Source organism: Oncorhynchus gorbuscha, linkage group LG04, assembly GCF_021184085.1.
Source record: "Oncorhynchus gorbuscha isolate QuinsamMale2020 ecotype Even-year linkage group LG04, OgorEven_v1.0, whole genome shotgun sequence".
Taxonomy (NCBI): domain Eukaryota; kingdom Metazoa; phylum Chordata; class Actinopteri; order Salmoniformes; family Salmonidae; genus Oncorhynchus; species Oncorhynchus gorbuscha.
In genome coordinates, this window is record NC_060176.1 from 64,670,170 (window position 1) to 64,687,589 (window position 17,420).

The 17,420-nt window shown below is 46.8% G+C and overlaps 1 protein-coding gene across 6 annotated transcripts in view; it reads left to right on the forward strand.

Annotated features, from left to right (window-relative positions):
• LOC124034504 (cAMP-specific 3',5'-cyclic phosphodiesterase 4D-like) overlaps positions 1-17,420 on the forward strand; it is a 337,787-nt gene that overhangs the window by 292,120 nt on the left and 28,247 nt on the right. For all 6 annotated transcript variants that reach the window (XM_046347779.1, XM_046347780.1, XM_046347784.1 and 3 more), the window contains one exon: positions 14,303-14,494. In XM_046347779.1, coding sequence (XP_046203735.1) covers positions 14,303-14,494 — 192 coding nt within the window. The remainder of the gene's footprint in view (positions 1-14,302; positions 14,495-17,420) is intronic.

Genomic DNA, 17,420 nt, shown 5'->3' on the forward strand with positions numbered 1-17,420 from the left:
TGCCTCTCTGTCTCCTAGGCCCTGCCTCTCCGCCTCTCTGTCTCTCTGTCTCCTAGACCTGCCTCTCTGTCTCCTAGGACCTGCCTCTCTGCTTCTCTTCCTCTCTGTCTCCTAGGCCCTGCCTCTCTGTCTCCTAGACCTGCCTCTCTGCTTCTCTGCCTCTCTGTCTCCTAGGCCCTGCCTCTCTCCCTCTTTCTCTCTCTCTCTTCTCTCTCTCTCTCTCTCTCTCTCTCTCTCTCTCTCTCTCTCTCTCTCTCTCTCTCTCTGTCTCCCAGGCCCTACCTCTCTCTCTCTTTCTCTCTCTCTCTCTCTCTCTCTCTCTCTCTCTCTCTCTCTCTCTCTCTCTCTCTCTCTCTCTCTCTCTCTCTCTCTCTCTCTCTCTCTCTCTCTCTCTCTCTCTCTCTCTCTCTCTCTCCTAGACCTGCTTCTCTGCTTCTCTGCCTCTGCTTCTCTGCCTCTCTGTCTCCGAGGCCCTACCTCTCTCTCTCTCTCTCTCTCTCTCTCTCTCTCTCTCTCTCTCTCTCTCTATCTCCCAGGCCCTGCCTCTCTCTCTCTCTGGCTCCCAAGCCCTGCCTCTCTGTTTCTTGGGCTTTCTCCCAGGCCCTGCCTCTCTATCTGTCTCTCTCTCTGTCTCCCAGGCCCTGCCTCTCGCTCTCTCTGTCTCCCAGGCCCTGCCTCTCTATCTGTCTCTCTCTCTGTCTCCCAGGCCCTGCCTCTCGCTCTCTCTGTCTCCCAGGCCCTGCCTCTCTATCTGTCTATCTCTCTGGCTCCCAGGCCATGCCTAAGGCATTGGCAGTCACGAAATTTCGTCAGCCGGTGATTGTCAAGCAAATAACTGTCGGTCTCACGGTAATTGAGTGTTAATGAACATAAACACATTTAGCATCTCCTATCATCTCCTATCATCCTTTATCGGTGTAATGAGGTCTGTGTGTAGCTTGTGTAGAGGAGTCAGGTGCAGGACAGCAGATATGAGTAAATAAGTGTAATTTACTCAAAAATAGACAAATAGTATACTAAATACTATTGTCCAGTGAGGGAGGAAGACCCGTCAGGAAGTACACCGACAGGTGCGACCACGGCCGTTGTGGAACGGGTAGGGGTTGTAACTTCCCTCTGGGCAGGTGCCTGGGAGCCTTGCACTGGGCGCACACAGAGCAGGAGGAAACATAAACCCTCACGTCCTTGGCCAAGGTGGACCACCAGTACTTCCCACTGAGGCAATGCACCGTCTGACCGATGCCAGGATGACCAGAGGAGGGTGACGTGTGAGCCCAATAGATCAAACGGTCACGAAAAGCAGACGGAACGTTCCGTACAGGCACTCAGCTGGACACTTGGGGGGGAGTGGGCTTTGTGCGTTACTCCCGCTCAATGTCCGCGTCCAGCTCCCACACCACAGGGGCCACCAGGCAGGAGGCCGGAAGTATCAAATCAAATCAAATCAGATGTATTTATATAGCCCTTCGTACATCAGCTGATATCTCAAAGTGCTGTACAGAAACCCAGCCTAAAACCCCAAACAGCAAGCAATGCAGGTGTAGAAGCACGGTGGCTAGGAAAAACTCCCGAGAAAGGCCAAAACCTAGGAAGAAACCTAGAGAGGAACCAGGCTATGTGGGGTGGCCAGTCCTCTTCTGGCTGTGCCGGGTGGAGATTATAACAGAACAAGGCCAAGATGTTCAAATGTTCATAAATGACCAGCATGGTCGAATAATAATATGGCAGAACAGTTTAAACTGGAGCAGCAGCACAGTCAGGTGGACTGGGGACAGCAAGGAGTCATCATGTCAGGTAGTCCTGGGGCACGGTCATAGGGCTCAGGTCCTCCGAGAGAGAGAAAGAAAGAGAGAATTAGAGAGAGCATATGTGGGGTGGCCAGTCCTCTTCTGGCTGTACCGGGTGGAGATTATAACAGAACATGGCCAAGATGTTCAAATGTTCATAAATGACCAGCATGGTCGAATAATAGTAAGGCAGAACAGTTGAAACTGGAGCAGCAGCATGGCCAGGTGGACTGGGGACAGCAAGGAGTCATCATGTCAGGTAGTCCTGGGACATGGTCCTAGGGCTACGGTCAGTTGAAACTGGAGCAGCAGCATGGCCAGGTGGACTGGGGACAGCAAGGAGTCATCATGTCAGGTAGTCCTGGGGCATGGTCCTAGGGCTCAGGTCCTCCGAGAGAGAGAAAGAAAGAGAGAAGGAGAGAATTAGAGAACGCACACTTAGATTCACACAGGACACCGAATAGGACAGGAGAGGTACTCCAGATATAACAAACTGACCCTAGCCCCCCGACACATAAACTACTGCAGCATACATACTGGAGGCTGAGACAGGAGGGGTCAGGAGACACTGTGGCCCCATCCGAGGACACCCCCGGACAGGGCCAAAGCACAGCCCCCACACCACTAGAGGGATATCTTCAACCACCAACTTACCATCCTGAGACAAGGCTGAGTATAGCCCACAAAGATCTCCGCCACGGCACAACCCAAGGGGAAGGGGGGGTGCCAACCCAGACAGGATGACCACAACAGTGAATCAACCCACTCAGGTGAGGCACCCCCTCCAGGGACGGCATGAGAGAGCCCCAGTAAGCCAGTGACTCAGCCCCTGTAATAGGGTTAGAGGCAGAGAATCCCAGTGGAAAGAGGGGAACCGGCCAGGCAGAGACAGCAAGGGCGGTTCGTTGCTCCAGCCTTTCCGTTCACCTTCCCACTCCTGGGCCAGACTACACTCAATCATATGACCCACTGAAGAGATGAGTCTTCAGTAAAGACTTAAAGGTTGAGACCGAGTTTGAGTCTCTGACATGGGTAGGCAGACCGTTCCATAAAAATGGAGCTCTATAGGAGAAAGCCCTGCCTCCAGCTGTTTGCTTAGAAATTCTAGGGACAGTTAGGAGGCCTGCGTCTTGTGACCGTAGCGTACGTGTAGGTATGTACGGCAGGACCAAATCAGAGAGATAGGTAGGAGCAAGCCCATGTAATGCTTTGTAGGTTAGCAGTAAAACCTTGAAATCAGCCCTTGCTTTGACAGGAAGCCAGTGTAGAGACGCTAGCACTGGAGTAATATGATCAAATTTTTTGGTTCTAGTCAGGATTCTAGCAGCCGTATTTAGCACTAACTGAAGTTTATTTAGTGCTTTATCCGGGTAGCCGGAAAGTAGAGCATTGCAGTAGTCTAACCTAGAAGTGACAAAAGCATGGATACATTTTTCTGCATAATGTTTGGACAGAAAGTTTCTGATTTTTGCAATGTTACGTAGATGGAAAACAGCTGGTCTTGATATGTTCTTCAAAAGAGAGATCAGGGTCCAGAGTAACGCCGAGGTCCTTCACAGTAACGCCGAGGTCCTTCACAGTTTTATTTGAGACGACTGTACAACCATTAAGATTAATTGTCAGATTCAACAGAAGATCTCTTTGTTTCTTGGGACCTAGAACAAGCATCTCTGTTTTGAGTTTAATAGTAGAAAGTTTGCAGCCATCCACTTCCTTATGTCTGAAACACATGCTTCTAGCGAGGGCAATTTTGGGGCTTCACCATGTTTCATTGAAATGTACAGCTGTGTGTCATCCTCATAGCAGTGAAAGTCAACATTATGTTTTCGAATAACATCCCCAAGAGGTAAAATATATAGTGAAAACAATAGTGGTCCTCAAACGGAACCTTGAGGAACACTGAAATTTACAGTTGATTTGTCAGAGGACAAACCATTCACAGAGACAAACTGATATTTTCCGACATATAAGATCTAAACCAGGCCAGAACATGTCCGTGTAGACCAATTTGGGTTTCCAATCTCTCCAAAAGAATGTGGTGATCGATGGTATCAAAAGCAGCACTAAGGTCTAGGAGCACGAGGACAGATGCAGAGCCTCGGTCCGATGCCATTAAAATGTCATTTACCACCTTCACAAGTGCCGTCTCAGTGCTATGATGGGGTCTAAAACCAGACTGAAGCATTTCGTATACATTGTTTGTCTTCAGGAAGGCAGTGAGTTGCTGCGCAACAGCCTTCTCTAAAATATTTGAGAGGAATGGAAGATACAATATAGGCCGATAGTTTTTTATATTTTCTGGGTCAAGGTTTGGCTTTTTCAAGAGAGGCTTTATTACTGCCACTTTTAGTGAGTTTGGTACACATCCGGTGGATAGAGAGCCGTTTATTATGTTCAACATAGGAGGGCCAAGCACAGGAAGCAGCTCTTTCAGTAGTTTAGTTGGAATAGGGTCCAGTATGCAGCTTGAAGGTTTAGAGGCCATGATTATTTTCATCATTGTGTCAAGAGATATAGTACTAAAACACTTGAGCGTCTCTCTTGATCCTACGTCCTGGCAGAGTTGTGCAGACTCAGGACAACTGAGGTTTGGAGGAATACGCAGGTTTAAAGAGGAGTCCGTAATTTGCTTTTTAATAATCAAAATCTTTTCCTCAAAGAAGTTCATGAATTTATCACTGCTAAAGTGAAAGTCATCCTCTCTTGGGGAATGCTGCTTTTTAGTTAGCTTTGCGACAGTATCAAAAAGGAATTTCGGATGGTTCTTATTTTCCTCAATTAAGTTCGAAAAATAGGATGATCGAGCAGCAGTAAGGGCTCTTCGGTACTGCACGGTACCGTCTTTCCAAGCTAGTCGGAAGAATTCCAGTTTGGTGTGGCACCATTTCCGTTCCAATTTTCTGGAAGCTTGCTTCAGAGCTCAGGTATTCATTTCTTATGAGAAATGTTTTTAGTTTTTAGGGGTGCAACTGCATCTAGGGTATTGGGCAAGGTTAAATTGAGATTCTCAGTTAGGTGGTTAACTGATTTTTGTCCTATGGCGTCCTTGGGTAAACAGAGGGAAACTGGAAGGACATCAATGAATCTTTGTGTTGTCTGTGAATTTATAGCACAACTTTTGATGTTCCTTGGTTGGGGTCTGAGCAGATTATTTGTTGCAATTGCAAACGTAATAAAGTGGTGGTTAAAAACGTATAGGATTGTGATCCATGGACCGCTCCTCTGTGTCATACATCCGGGACAGCGTGTCTGCCTTAGCGTTCCTGGAACCTGGTCTGTAGAACAGAGTGGAAACAAAACGGGGAAAAACATGGCCCACCTTGCCTTGAACCCTCGCCGCCCGGATGTACTCCAGATTGTGGTGGTCAGTCACATCATAATTTCGCTCCGCCGGGATGAGCTTCTTTGAAAAGAAGGCACAGGGGCGTAGCTTTGGTGGCGTGCCTGAGCGCTGAGGGCGCAAGGCTCCTATCCCAGCCTCGGACGCGTCCACCTCCACTATGAACGCCAAAGAGGGATCCGGATGAGCCAGCACGGGAGCCGAGGTAAACAGAGCCTTCAGGTGACCAAATGCCCTGTTCGCCTCAGCTGACCACTGCAGCTGCACCGTTCCCCCTTCAGCAGTGAGGTAATGGGAGCAGCTACCTGACCAAAACCCCGGATAAACCTCCGGTAGTAGTTGGAAAACCCTAGAAACTGCTGCACTTCCTTTACCGTGGTGGGAGTCGGCCAATTACGCACGGCTGAAATGCAGTCACTCTCCATCTCCACCCCTGAAGTGGAAATGTGGTACCCTAGGAAGGAGACGGACTGTTGGAAGAACAGACATTTCTCAGCCTTAATGTACAGGTCAAATCAAAATAAATCAAATCTTATTTGTCACATACACATGATTAGCAGATGTTAATGTGAGTGTAGCGAAATGCTTGTGCTTCTAGTTCCGACAATGCAGTAATAACCAACAAGTAATCTAGCTAACAATTCCAAAACTACTACCTTATAGACACAAGTGTAAGGGGATAAAGAATATGTAGTGTGGTTGAGATTGCATCGTCTGTGGACCTATTTGGGCGGTAAGTAAATTGGAGTGGGTCTAGGGTGTCAGGTAGGGTGGAGGTGATATGGTCCTTGACTAGTCTCTCAAAGCACTTCATGTTGACGGAAGTCGTTTAGCTCCATTACCTTAGCTTTCTTGGGAACAGGAACAATGGTGGCCCTCTTGAAGCATGTGGGAACAACAGACTGGGATAGGGATTGATTGAATATGTCCATAAAAACACACCAGCCAGCTGGTCTGCGCATGCTCTGAGGGCGCGGCTGGGGATGCCGTCTGGGCCTGCAGCCTTGCGAGGGTTGACACTTTTAAATGTTTTCCTCACGTCGGCTGCAGTGAAGGAGAGTCCGCATGTTTTAGTTGCGGGCCGTGTCAGTGGCACTGTATTGTCCTCAAAGCGGGCAAAAAAGTTATTTAGTCTGCCTGGGAGCAAGACATCCTGGTCCGTGACGGGGCTGGTTTTCTTTTTGTAATCCGTGATTGACTGTAGACCATGCCACATACCTCTTGTGTCTGAGCCGTTGAATTGAGATTCTACTTTGTCTTAGCTTGTTTGATTGCCTTGCGGCGGGAATAGTTACACTGTTTGTATTCGGTCATGTTTCCGGTCACCTTGCCCTGATTAAAAGCAGTGGTTCGGGCTTTCAGTTTCACGCGAATGCTGCCATCAATCCACGGTTTCTGGTTTGGGAATGTTTTAATCATTGCTATGGGAACGACATCTTCAATGCACATTCTAATGAACTTGCTCACCGAATCAGCGTATTCGTCAATGTTGTTGTCTGACGCAATACGAAACATATCCCAGTCCACGTGATGGAAGCAGTCTTGGAGTGTGGAATCAGATTGGTCGGACCAGCGTTGAACAGACCTCAGCGCGGGAGCTTCTTGTTTTAGTTTCTGTCTGTCGGCAGGGAGGCAGGGATCAACAAAATGGAGTCGTGGTCAACTTTTACGAAAGGAGGTCATGCTCCAACAGTCAACCAAGCACCCTGCGCCCTGCGGGGACACATGCTCAACGCATGTAGCGGAGTATACCACTCTTCCCCCTTCCGTATATGCACCAGGTTGTAAGCGCTCCTGAGATCCAATTTTGTGAAGAAGTGCGCCCCGTACATTGACTCGATCGCACTAGCTATGAGAGGCAGCGGGTAGCTGTACCTCACTGTGATCTGATTGATACCCCGATAGTCAATAAACGGGCCCAGACCTCCATCCTTCTTCTTCACATGAAAGAAACTCGAGGAGGCAGGTGAAGTGGAGGGCCGAATGTATCCCTGCCCCAGGGATTCGGAGACATATGTTTCCATAGCCAGCGTCTCCTCCTGTGACAGAGGATACACGTGACTCCTGGGAAGTGCTGCGTCTACCAGGAGATTTATCGCACAATCCCCCCGTCGATGGGGTGGTTATTGAGTCGCCTTCTTCTTACGGAAGGCGAGAGCCAAACCGGCCTATTCTAAGTGGATGAGCACGTTGGAGACCTGGTCTGGACTTTTCACCGTAGTCGCACCGATGGAAACCCCCACACACCTCCCTGAGCCCTTTCGTGACCACATGTTGAGAGCCCTCTGTTGCCACGAAATAGTGAGGTCATGACAGGCCAACCAGGGTAGGCCCAGCACCACAGGAAACACAGGAGAATGAATAAGGAAGAGACTGATTCTCTCATCATGACCCTCCTGCGTAACCATGCTTAGTGGAGCGGTGACCTCCCTAATCAGCCCTGACCCTAATGGTCGACTATCTAGGGCGTGCACAGGGAAAGGCATATCCACAGGAACAAGGGGAATCCCTAAACTACGGGCAAATGCACGGTCAATAAAATTCCCAGCTGCGCCTGAATCTACGACCGCCTTATGCTGGGAATACGGGGAAAACTCAGGAAATGTAATAAACACATGTGAGCAACAGGGGGCTCTGGGTGAGCCTGGTGACTACTCACCTGGGATGGCACAATAGAGCCCTGCCTGCTGCCTCAACTCCCTGAGGAACCCCCCCAGCACCGACCAGTTGTGTGCCCTCTGCAGCCACAGATGGTGCAGGGAATGGCCCCTTCTCCGGTCGCCCTAAGTGCAGCACCTCCCAGCTCCTTGGTATCCGGCAGCCGTCCCATCATACTCTCTCGGGTGAAGGAGGGGTGGACAGTGGGTCCTGCTGTAGTGGGGCTGGTGGAAACGCTGGACGACCTCATTACAGAATTACTCACCAAGAATGGAGTCAGCAGGAGCAAACGCCCTCCCTATGGCGATAGAGCAGCACGCGACCATATTGCAACGTCTGGGCACCGCCATGGATCGCCTCCTCCTCTCTCATTGGGAGAGAGAATGAGGCGATCCATGGCGGCGATCCAGGGCGGTGATCCATGGCGGTGCCCAGACATTGCAATATGGTCGCGTGCTGCTGGACGCGCTCCTCTATCGCCATAGGGAAGGCGTCTCCTCCTGCTGACTCCATTCTTGGTGAGTAATTCTGTAATGAGGTCTGTGTGTAGCTTGTGTAGAGGAGTCAGGCGCAGGACAGCAGATATGAGTAAATAAACATAATTTCCTCAAAAATAGACAAATACAATACAATAAAGCGAGCCCACATAACGGACCGTATTACATAAAAACAATTTCTCACAAACAAACATGGGGGAACAGAGGGTTAAATAATGAACAAGTAATTGGGGAATTGAAATCAGGTGTGTAAGACAAAGACAAATTATATGGAAAATGAAAAGTGGATCGGCGATGGCTAGAAGGCCGGTGACATTGGCCGCCGAACGCCGCCCGAACAAGGAGAGGGACCAACTTTGGTGGGAAGTCGTGACAATCGGTGCTGTGGTATTGCATAGTAACAAACATAGTCATCTACGACTTAGGAAACATGTTGTTATAAAAAATGTACATTAAATGAGACTACAATTTGAAATAATTACAACTTCTTTTGAATGTAAACATGCAACAGAAGTGGTTGCCTTATTATCTATGCAAAAAGTGCACTGTGAACCATTGTACATGGTCCTTGAATGATTATTTTTTATAAAATAGGGTGTATGTTTTCAGGAGAACAAAACAGTTTAACCAAAATATTAATCTGAATGCACAGAACGTCACTGTGGGCCATGCAATATTCATGTTGAGTCACTGTAGGCCATGCAATATTCATGTTGAGTCACTGTAGGCCATGCAATATTCATGTTGAGTCACTGTAGGCCATGCAATATTTATGTTGAGTCACTGTGGGCCATGCAATATTTATGTTGAGTCACTGTGGGCCATGCAATATTTATGTTGAGTCACTGTGGGCCATGCAATATTTATGTTGAGTCACTGTGGGCCATGCAATATTTATATTGAGTCACTGTGGGCCATGCAATATTCATGTTGAGTCACCGTGGGCCATGCAACATTCATGTATAAGTCACTGTGGGCCATGCAACATTCATGTACAAGTCACTGTGGGCCATGCAATATTCATGTATAAGTCACTGTGGGCCATGCAATATTCATGTATAAGTCACTGTGGGCAATGCAATATTCATGTATAAGTCATTGTGGGCCATGCAACATTCATGTACAAGTCACTGTGGGCCATGCAATATTCATGTATAAGTCACTGTGGGCCATGCAATATTCATGTATAAGTCATTGTGGGCCTTGTTCTGCATTAATGAGAGAAATGACACCTTCTGTATCCTGCCAATGCTTTGAACTTTGGCACAAGTGGTGTGAGAGCCACTCGGAGACACTGGTGCAGGTGTTCATTGGTGAGCCTGTTGCGGTGTTTGTTTGTAATAAAGTTCATAGTGGAGACGGCTGATTCACAGCTGTATGTGGAGCCAAACATGGCCAGGATGTATGGGGCCAAAAGGGACAGCAGCTGCAGGCACCAACATTCCCCAGAAAGTTACAGGGTCACAATCACCAGCCTGCTCCTTCAAAGACACATTTTCTCGCAGCTTAATCAACTCCATTTGCTGTGATGTAACATCTACCCATCTGAAGATCAGTTTTGCTTCTTCTGACAACCTTGTCACATTTGTGACCGAGAAGGGGTTCTGGATGATCAGCAACAGTTCTCTTCCAACAAAAGCGAGCCTTGAAGTTTCTGGATGAAATCAACATGGTTGGGAACATCTTTGTCTCCCTGCGTTTGCACCAGAAGATTGGAGAAGAGGACAAGTTCTCCCTGGGGATCATTCTTTGACTGCTGTTATCATATCACACACTGTGTTGTCCCGTTCCTGCAGCTGAACATTCAGTTTATTAAGGTGTGATGTAATGTCTGTCAAAAATGCAATTGTTTCCATCTTCTCCTCATCTTTCAAAAACTCAGAAAACCAAGTTGCCTTTTCACCCTTTTGCTCTGATAAGAAAGCTTTGATGACCTCCTGAATGGCCCAAAAGCGTTCCAAAACCCTGCCTTCAGCTAATATTTTAGTTCTCCTCATTGCCGTGGAACCTGACAGTGGGATCTGTTTGATCTTTTCCATGAGCTCATGTTTTTGGGTGTTTTCCCAAAACCCAAGCTATCCTCATTGGACACTCCATTGCACGTGGTTGGGGTGTCAGTGAATTGATAAGGACTTTGGTTGAACTATCATATTGGGATTTGAGTTGGTAATCTTGTTTGTTCTCACCTCCGTGTTCAGGGGATACATCTTTCTTTTTTTCTTTAAAAAAAAATGTTGCCCCCTTTTTTCCCCAATTTCATGGTATCCAATTGTTAGTAGTTACTATCTTGTCTCGTCGCTACAACTCCCGTACGTGCTCGGGAGAGACGAAGGTCGAAAGCCATGCGTAAGCCATGCGTCCTCCGAAACACAACCCAACACAGCGCGCATCCAACCCAGATGCCAGCCGCACCGGGCGTCGGAGGAAACACTGTGCACCTGGCGACCTGTTTAGCGTGCACTGCGCCCAGCCCGCACTACGCCCAGCCAGCCACAGGAGCTAGTGCGTGATGAGACAAGGATATCCCTACCGGCCAAGCCCTCCCTAACCCACTGGGTCAATTGTGCGTCGCCCCATGGACCTCTCGGTCGCGGCCGGCTGCGACAGAGCCAGGACTCAAACCCAGAGTCTCTGGTTGCACAGCTAGCACTGCGCCACTAGCACTGCGCCCTAGACCACTGCGCCACCCAGGAGGCCCTGTTCAGGTACACATTGGTTTTGTGCTAGTTGTGAGGAGAATGAATAAATACTGTTCCGTGCACTCGTCTTTGAATGAATATATGGTTTTCAGAATCAACTTTTCTTTTTTTAGAACAATCCATATTAACAAAGATACTGGTAACTAAGCTCCTTCTATCTGTAATATTTGCATAGATGTCAGCGTGATTCGAGGGACAATAGAGTGATGAGTATCAGACAGTTAGCAAGTTTGGTAGGCTATTAATGACCATCAGCAGCATTAGAGATTGGAGAAGCTTAATTTCCATGACTAAACGGTCACATGGAATTTGACTGCCTTCGTAACTAGTGACTGCCGGTGTGGCAGTAATATGGTCACCACAACAGCCCTAGCTATGCCTTTCAGCCTCTCTCTCTCCCAGGCCCCGCCTCTTAGGTTCTGCCTCCCAAACCTTGCCTCTCTGTCTCTCTGTCTCGTAGGCCCTGCCTCTCAGCCTCTCTGTCTCCCAGGCCCTGCCTCTGTCTCTCTGTCTCCCAGGTCCTGCCTCTCAGGCTCTGCCTCCCGGGCCCCTCATCCCCTCTGCCTCCCAGGCCCTGCCTCTGTCTCTCTGTCTCCCAAGTCCTGCCTCTCAGGCTCTGCCTCCCAGGCCCCTCATCCCCTCTGCCTCCCAGGCCCTGCCTCTGTCTCTCTGTCTCCCAGGTCCTGCCTCTCAGGCTCTGCCTCCCGGGCCCCTCATCCCCTCTGCCTCCCAGGCCCTGCCTCTGTCTCTCTGTCTCCCAGGTCCTGCCTCTCAGGCTCTGCCTCCCGGGCCCCTCATCCCCTCTGCCTCCCAGGCCCTGCCTCTCAGTCTCTCTGCCTCCCAGGCCCTGTCTCTCAGCCTCTCTGATCAATTAGGGTCACTAACTAGTTTGGAACTCCTCTCACCTCGTTGTCTAGGTCTTAATTGGATACAAATTGAAAGGAGAAACCAAAAACACTCTGTCCTCCATGGAAGGAGTTTGACACCCCTGCTCTAAGGCCTACAGTATCTGCCTCTCTATCCTTTGCTTCCTAGGCCCTGTCTCTCTGCCTCCAAAGCGCTTTGCAGACACCAACTGGAATATCGCAGAGTACCCTGCCGAATACACCACTTGTCCCTTTAGTCAAAGCAGCTAGTGCCTTCATAACAACAAAATAAACAAACATTATCAACATGCAAAAAGCAAACCTCTATAACACCATAAGCATATGCATAAAAACGTATTTACATGCAACATAAATTATTATTCCATTAGATTACAGTTAACGAAACGCTTAATCCAGTATAAATTAACATATCGAATTTATTATACAAGATTTTAACATTCTATAGCTCACCGGCAGATTCATGTCTGAAGTGTAAAACTACTAATGGCCCAATAATTTATGCCTTCTGGGAATGTTATAAAATCCAAAGTTATGGGTGTCATAGGTATTGCAATGTAAATTTACTTTCAATTCGTCTGTCTGTATATTTCAAGACATGTCATATGAGGGTGTAGTGAGATACCCGATGATGGGTTGGACAATGAGAAAACAATGATTTTTATTGTTAAACGTGACTCTGTAAACATAGTGTTGGCTAACTAGCTAGAGTGGGAAAGTTAGCTGATCCGGCTGTTGGGCGTACTGCTGACGTTTCACCACACAGACTACGTTCATGCAATGTTACTGTTTACTGCATTGTTGAGTTTAGAGCAAGAAAGGCATTTCACTCTGTTTGTGCATGTGACGTTAAAACTTGGAACTGAAACTTGAATTTTTAATTTTAGAATTTAGAATTTTGATTTTTTTTGATGGTTTATATTTGGGATCGTGTTTTACAGCTCTGTCATTATTAGCACTTTATTAGATTAAAAAAATATATTTGACATGTGTAAAGTCTACACAGAGGGCCAGAGATAATTACAGAAACCTGTGATAATCTGAAGTACCCAAAAAGGCCACTAGAACATGTCACCTGATAACATTTGATTTATTCCTTGAAAGTTACCAAAATGCAGGTAGTTTACTAGTAAACTTCAAAAGTTTTCAGTGATATACCCTCTCTGTGCAACCCTACCCAGGGGGAACATAGTGTAGGCAGCAGGCCCTGATACACAGAAGGTTGGTGGCACCTTCATTTGGGGGGACGGGCTCGTGGTAATGGCTGGAGAGGAATGTGTGGAATGGTATCTAATACATCAAGCGCATGGTTACCATGTGTTTGACCCCAGTCCATTTACACAGCTCCAGACATTATTATGAGCTGTCCTCCCCTCAGCAGCCTCCACTCTACTATACTTTGCAATTGTGAATGCCTGTGTGTCTGAATGACCCTGGTATTATGAAAGGAGCAGGAAGATGGGAGAAAAGATTTAAATGATACACCACAGTGGAATCGCCGTCAGTGCTATAGATGAATATGTGACTTGATTGCAGTCCTTTTTCATTAGTGCCATTTTAATAAGCTTGCTGAATCTCATGTCATGTTAAATATTTGTGCAACCACATGGTTCTATTAGGGAATCCTACAGTTAGACACAGATTGAATCAGTGGCCATTTTTGATGTAATGTATTTCAATCAATAGGAATGTTCAATCAAAGGCCAGAATCTGCCATTGGATTTCATTCTAAAGTTCCATGGAGACGCTCTTCATCCGGGTGGTAGAGGGAATATGATGTTCAGGGCAGACAGAGTGCATAATGTGCTGTACCCATCCATAGCCACAACAACATGTCATCAATATACACAGTGATGAGCACAGAATCAGCTGACCCAGTCCACTCAGCTCACACTGTTCCCTTCACCACACACACAAGCACGCATGCACGGAAGCACACACGTTATCACCACAGCTTTTCTCACCACATAGCTGACAGTGGTGATTACGATGATGATGATGTGTCTGGTGCTACACGGAGGGGGATCACTTCAACTGGAGGATTAGGTTTAGTTACCCAGGTAACAGGTCAGGTAGCCCTGGGTGACAGGTGTAATCCCTGGAGCGAGGATCATCTGGGGGGACACTAAGGAGCGGTGACATCACAGTGGGATTACGTCATTGGCCCAGGTGGTGGCGGTGACCCAATGAGTCAATGTCTTTATCAGAGCTGTGTGACTCACCAATACAGCTGCAGTACTGGCCTGAGATACAGTTGCCAAATAAAGGCTTTTGTATATTTGAGAGAATGTTTAGAATCCTAAATAACCTGCCCAGTGTTCTTTAAAGTAGAAATGAACAAAAAGTCAATCAGACATCCAGTGTTTCAAACAGCCACACTGGTTAATGATTATGTCTAATGTTTCTTCTCTCTCTCTCTCTGGTTGTTGTGTGACAGTTTCGATGTGGACAACGGCACATCGTCGGGACGCAGCCCACTGGACCCCATGGCCAGCCCGGGGTCTGGGCTCATACTGCAGGGCAACTTTGTCCACAGTCAGCGGAGAGAGTCCTTCCTCTACCGCTCCGACTCGGACTATGACCTGTCACCCAAGTCCATGTCCAGAAACTCCTCCATCGCCAGTGACATGTGAGTGTTTTTTTCTCCAGCTGCCTCTCTGTTCACGCTCAGTCTCACACTCTCTCTCTTGTTCTATTTCAGTCATTCATAGCTCACCTAATGCCGCCCCTCATCCACATACACACATTATCTTTCTACACGTGCATTACTATTTATCTCACTGAAGAGATGGAGTGTTTTCATAGGGGTTGTTTAACTTGATAGCTGTCTGTCAGTGTGCTTGTTGTCCCTCCCCAGGCCACTGTTTGATTGAGGTGTCACGTCTCTATTGTAAGCCTGTTTCCCTCAGCAGTAGGGGAAAGCAAATCTTACACTTGTAGGACAGCTGGCTGTATTACCCTGAGTGTGAACCTTGAGAATGTAAAGGCCTTGCATTCTTCAGTTAGTTTGGTGATCACATTAGAAGGCTCTATTTTTAGCTATGTATTGTCCTAAATTGCTTCACTTACTACAACAACTATAGATTGCCTTTGGGTCACCAACTTACTCCTTATCCCCAAGGTGACCAAATCAATACACACACGTCTATGGTTTCCAATGTGCTTCAGTTTAATTTCTGCCTCTCTTCTAGCTTTAGTAACGGACACACATGTAACTTGAACAGTGAACACAGAGATAGAGACAGAGAGAGACACAGACAGAGACACAGACAGAGACACAGACAGAGACACAGAGATTAGTTACCATTGAAGTATATTAGTATAGAGCTGTGTAACCATCGACCATCTGCCCCTTACCAAGATGACTATCCAGTTACGCTCAAACAGGAAATTATGTATTGACTGGAGACAGTGTATCTCCATTCAGTCTGTAGTAAGGCAGTAACCATATCCCTCCTGTCTCTCCCTGTCACTAGGTACAGTGCCTTGCGAAAGTATTCGGCCCCCTTGAACTTTGCGACCTTTTTCCACATTTCAGGATTCAAACATAAAGATATAAAACTGTATTTTTTGTGAAGAATCAACAACAAGTGGGACACAATCATGAAGTGGAACAACATTTATTGGATATTTCAAACTTTTTTAACAAATCAAAAACTGAAAAATTGGGCGTGCAAAATTATTCAGCCCCTTTACTTTCAGTGCAGCAAACTCTCTCCAGAAGTTCAGTGAGGATCTCTGAATGATCCAATGTTGACCTAAATGACTAATGATGATAAATACAATCCACCTGTGTGTAATCAAGTCTCGTATAAATGCACCTGCACTGTGATAGTCTCAGAGGTCCGTTAAAAGCGCAGAGAGCATCATGAAGAACAAGGAACACACCAGGCAGGTCCGAGATACTGTTGTGAAGAAGTTTAAAGCCGGATTTGGATACAAAAATATTTCCCAAGCTTTAAACATCCCAAGGAGCACTGTGCAAGCGATAATATTGAAATGGAAGGAGTATCAGACCACTGCAAATCTACCAAGACCTGGCCGTCCCTCTAAACTTTCAGCTCATACAAGGAGAAGACTGATCAGAGATGCAGCCAAGAGGCCCATGATCACTCTGGATGAACTGCAGAGATCTACAGCTGAGGTGGGAGACTCTGTCCATAGGACAACAATCAGTCGTATATTGCACAAATCTGGCCTTTATGGAAGAGTGGCAAGAAGAAAGCCATTTCTTAAAGATATCCATAAAAAGTGTTGTTTATAATTTGTCACAAGCCACCTGGGAGACACACCAAACATGTGGAAGAAGGTGCTCTGGTCAGATGAAACCAAAATTGAACTTTTTGGCAACAATGCAAAACGTAATGTTTGGCGTAAAAGCAACACAGCTAATCACCCTGAACACACCATCCCCACTGTCAAACATGGTGGTGTCAGCATCATGGTTTGGGCCTGCTTTTCTTCAGCAGGGACAGGGAAGATGGTTAAAATTGATGGGAAGATGGATGGAGCCAAATACAGGACCATTCTGGAAGAAAACCTGATGGAGTCTGCAAAAGACCTGAGACTGGGACGGAGATTTGTCTTCCAACAAGACAATGATCCAAAACATAAAGCAAAATCTACAATGGAATGGTTCAAAAATAAACATATCCAGGTGATAGAATGGCCAAGTCAAAGTCCAGACCTGAATCCAATCGAGAATCTGTGGAAAGAACTGAAAACTGCTGTTCACAAATGATCTCCATCCAACTGAGCTCGAGCTGTTTTGCAAGGAGGAATGGGAAAAATTATCATTGTCTCTCGATGTGCAAAACTGATAGAGACATACCCCAAGCGACTTACAGCTGTAATCGCAGCAAAAGTTGGCGCTACAAAGTATTAACTTAAGGGGGCTGAATAATTTTGCACGCCCAATTTTTCAGTTTTTGATTTGTTAAAAGAAAAAGGTTGAAATATCCAATAAATGTTGTTCCACTTCATGATTGTGTCCCACTTGTTGTTGATTCTTCACAAAAAAATACAATTTTATGTCTTTATGTTTGAAGCCTGAAATGTAGCAAATGGTCGCAAAGTTCAAGGGGGCCGAATACTTTCGCAAGGCACTGTATGAGTCCCAAATGGTACCCTATTCCCCATGTAGTGCAGTACTATTGTTTACCCACATAGGGCTCTTGTCAAAAGTAGTGCAGTGTGTGGAGAATAGGCTGCCATTCTGGACGCACCCTATGATAGTGGCTGAATAACCCTGCCTTAGCCTAACCCAGAATACCACACTAAAATCACCCTGCCTCTCTAAATGGTATTGATCACAAGCCAGCTCCTCGCCAGGCTCTATGTTACATGATGTTCATACTGAGTCCCTTTACTTTTCCCAGTTGACACATCCAGACCGACTTACATGAGCAATTAGGGTTAAGTGCCCTGCTCAAGGGCACATCAACATATTTTTCACCTAGTTAGCGCAGTGATTCAAACCAGCAACCTTTTGGTTAGTGGCCCAACACTCTTAACCACAAGGCTACTTTTTTTTGTCACATACAGTACACCGGATA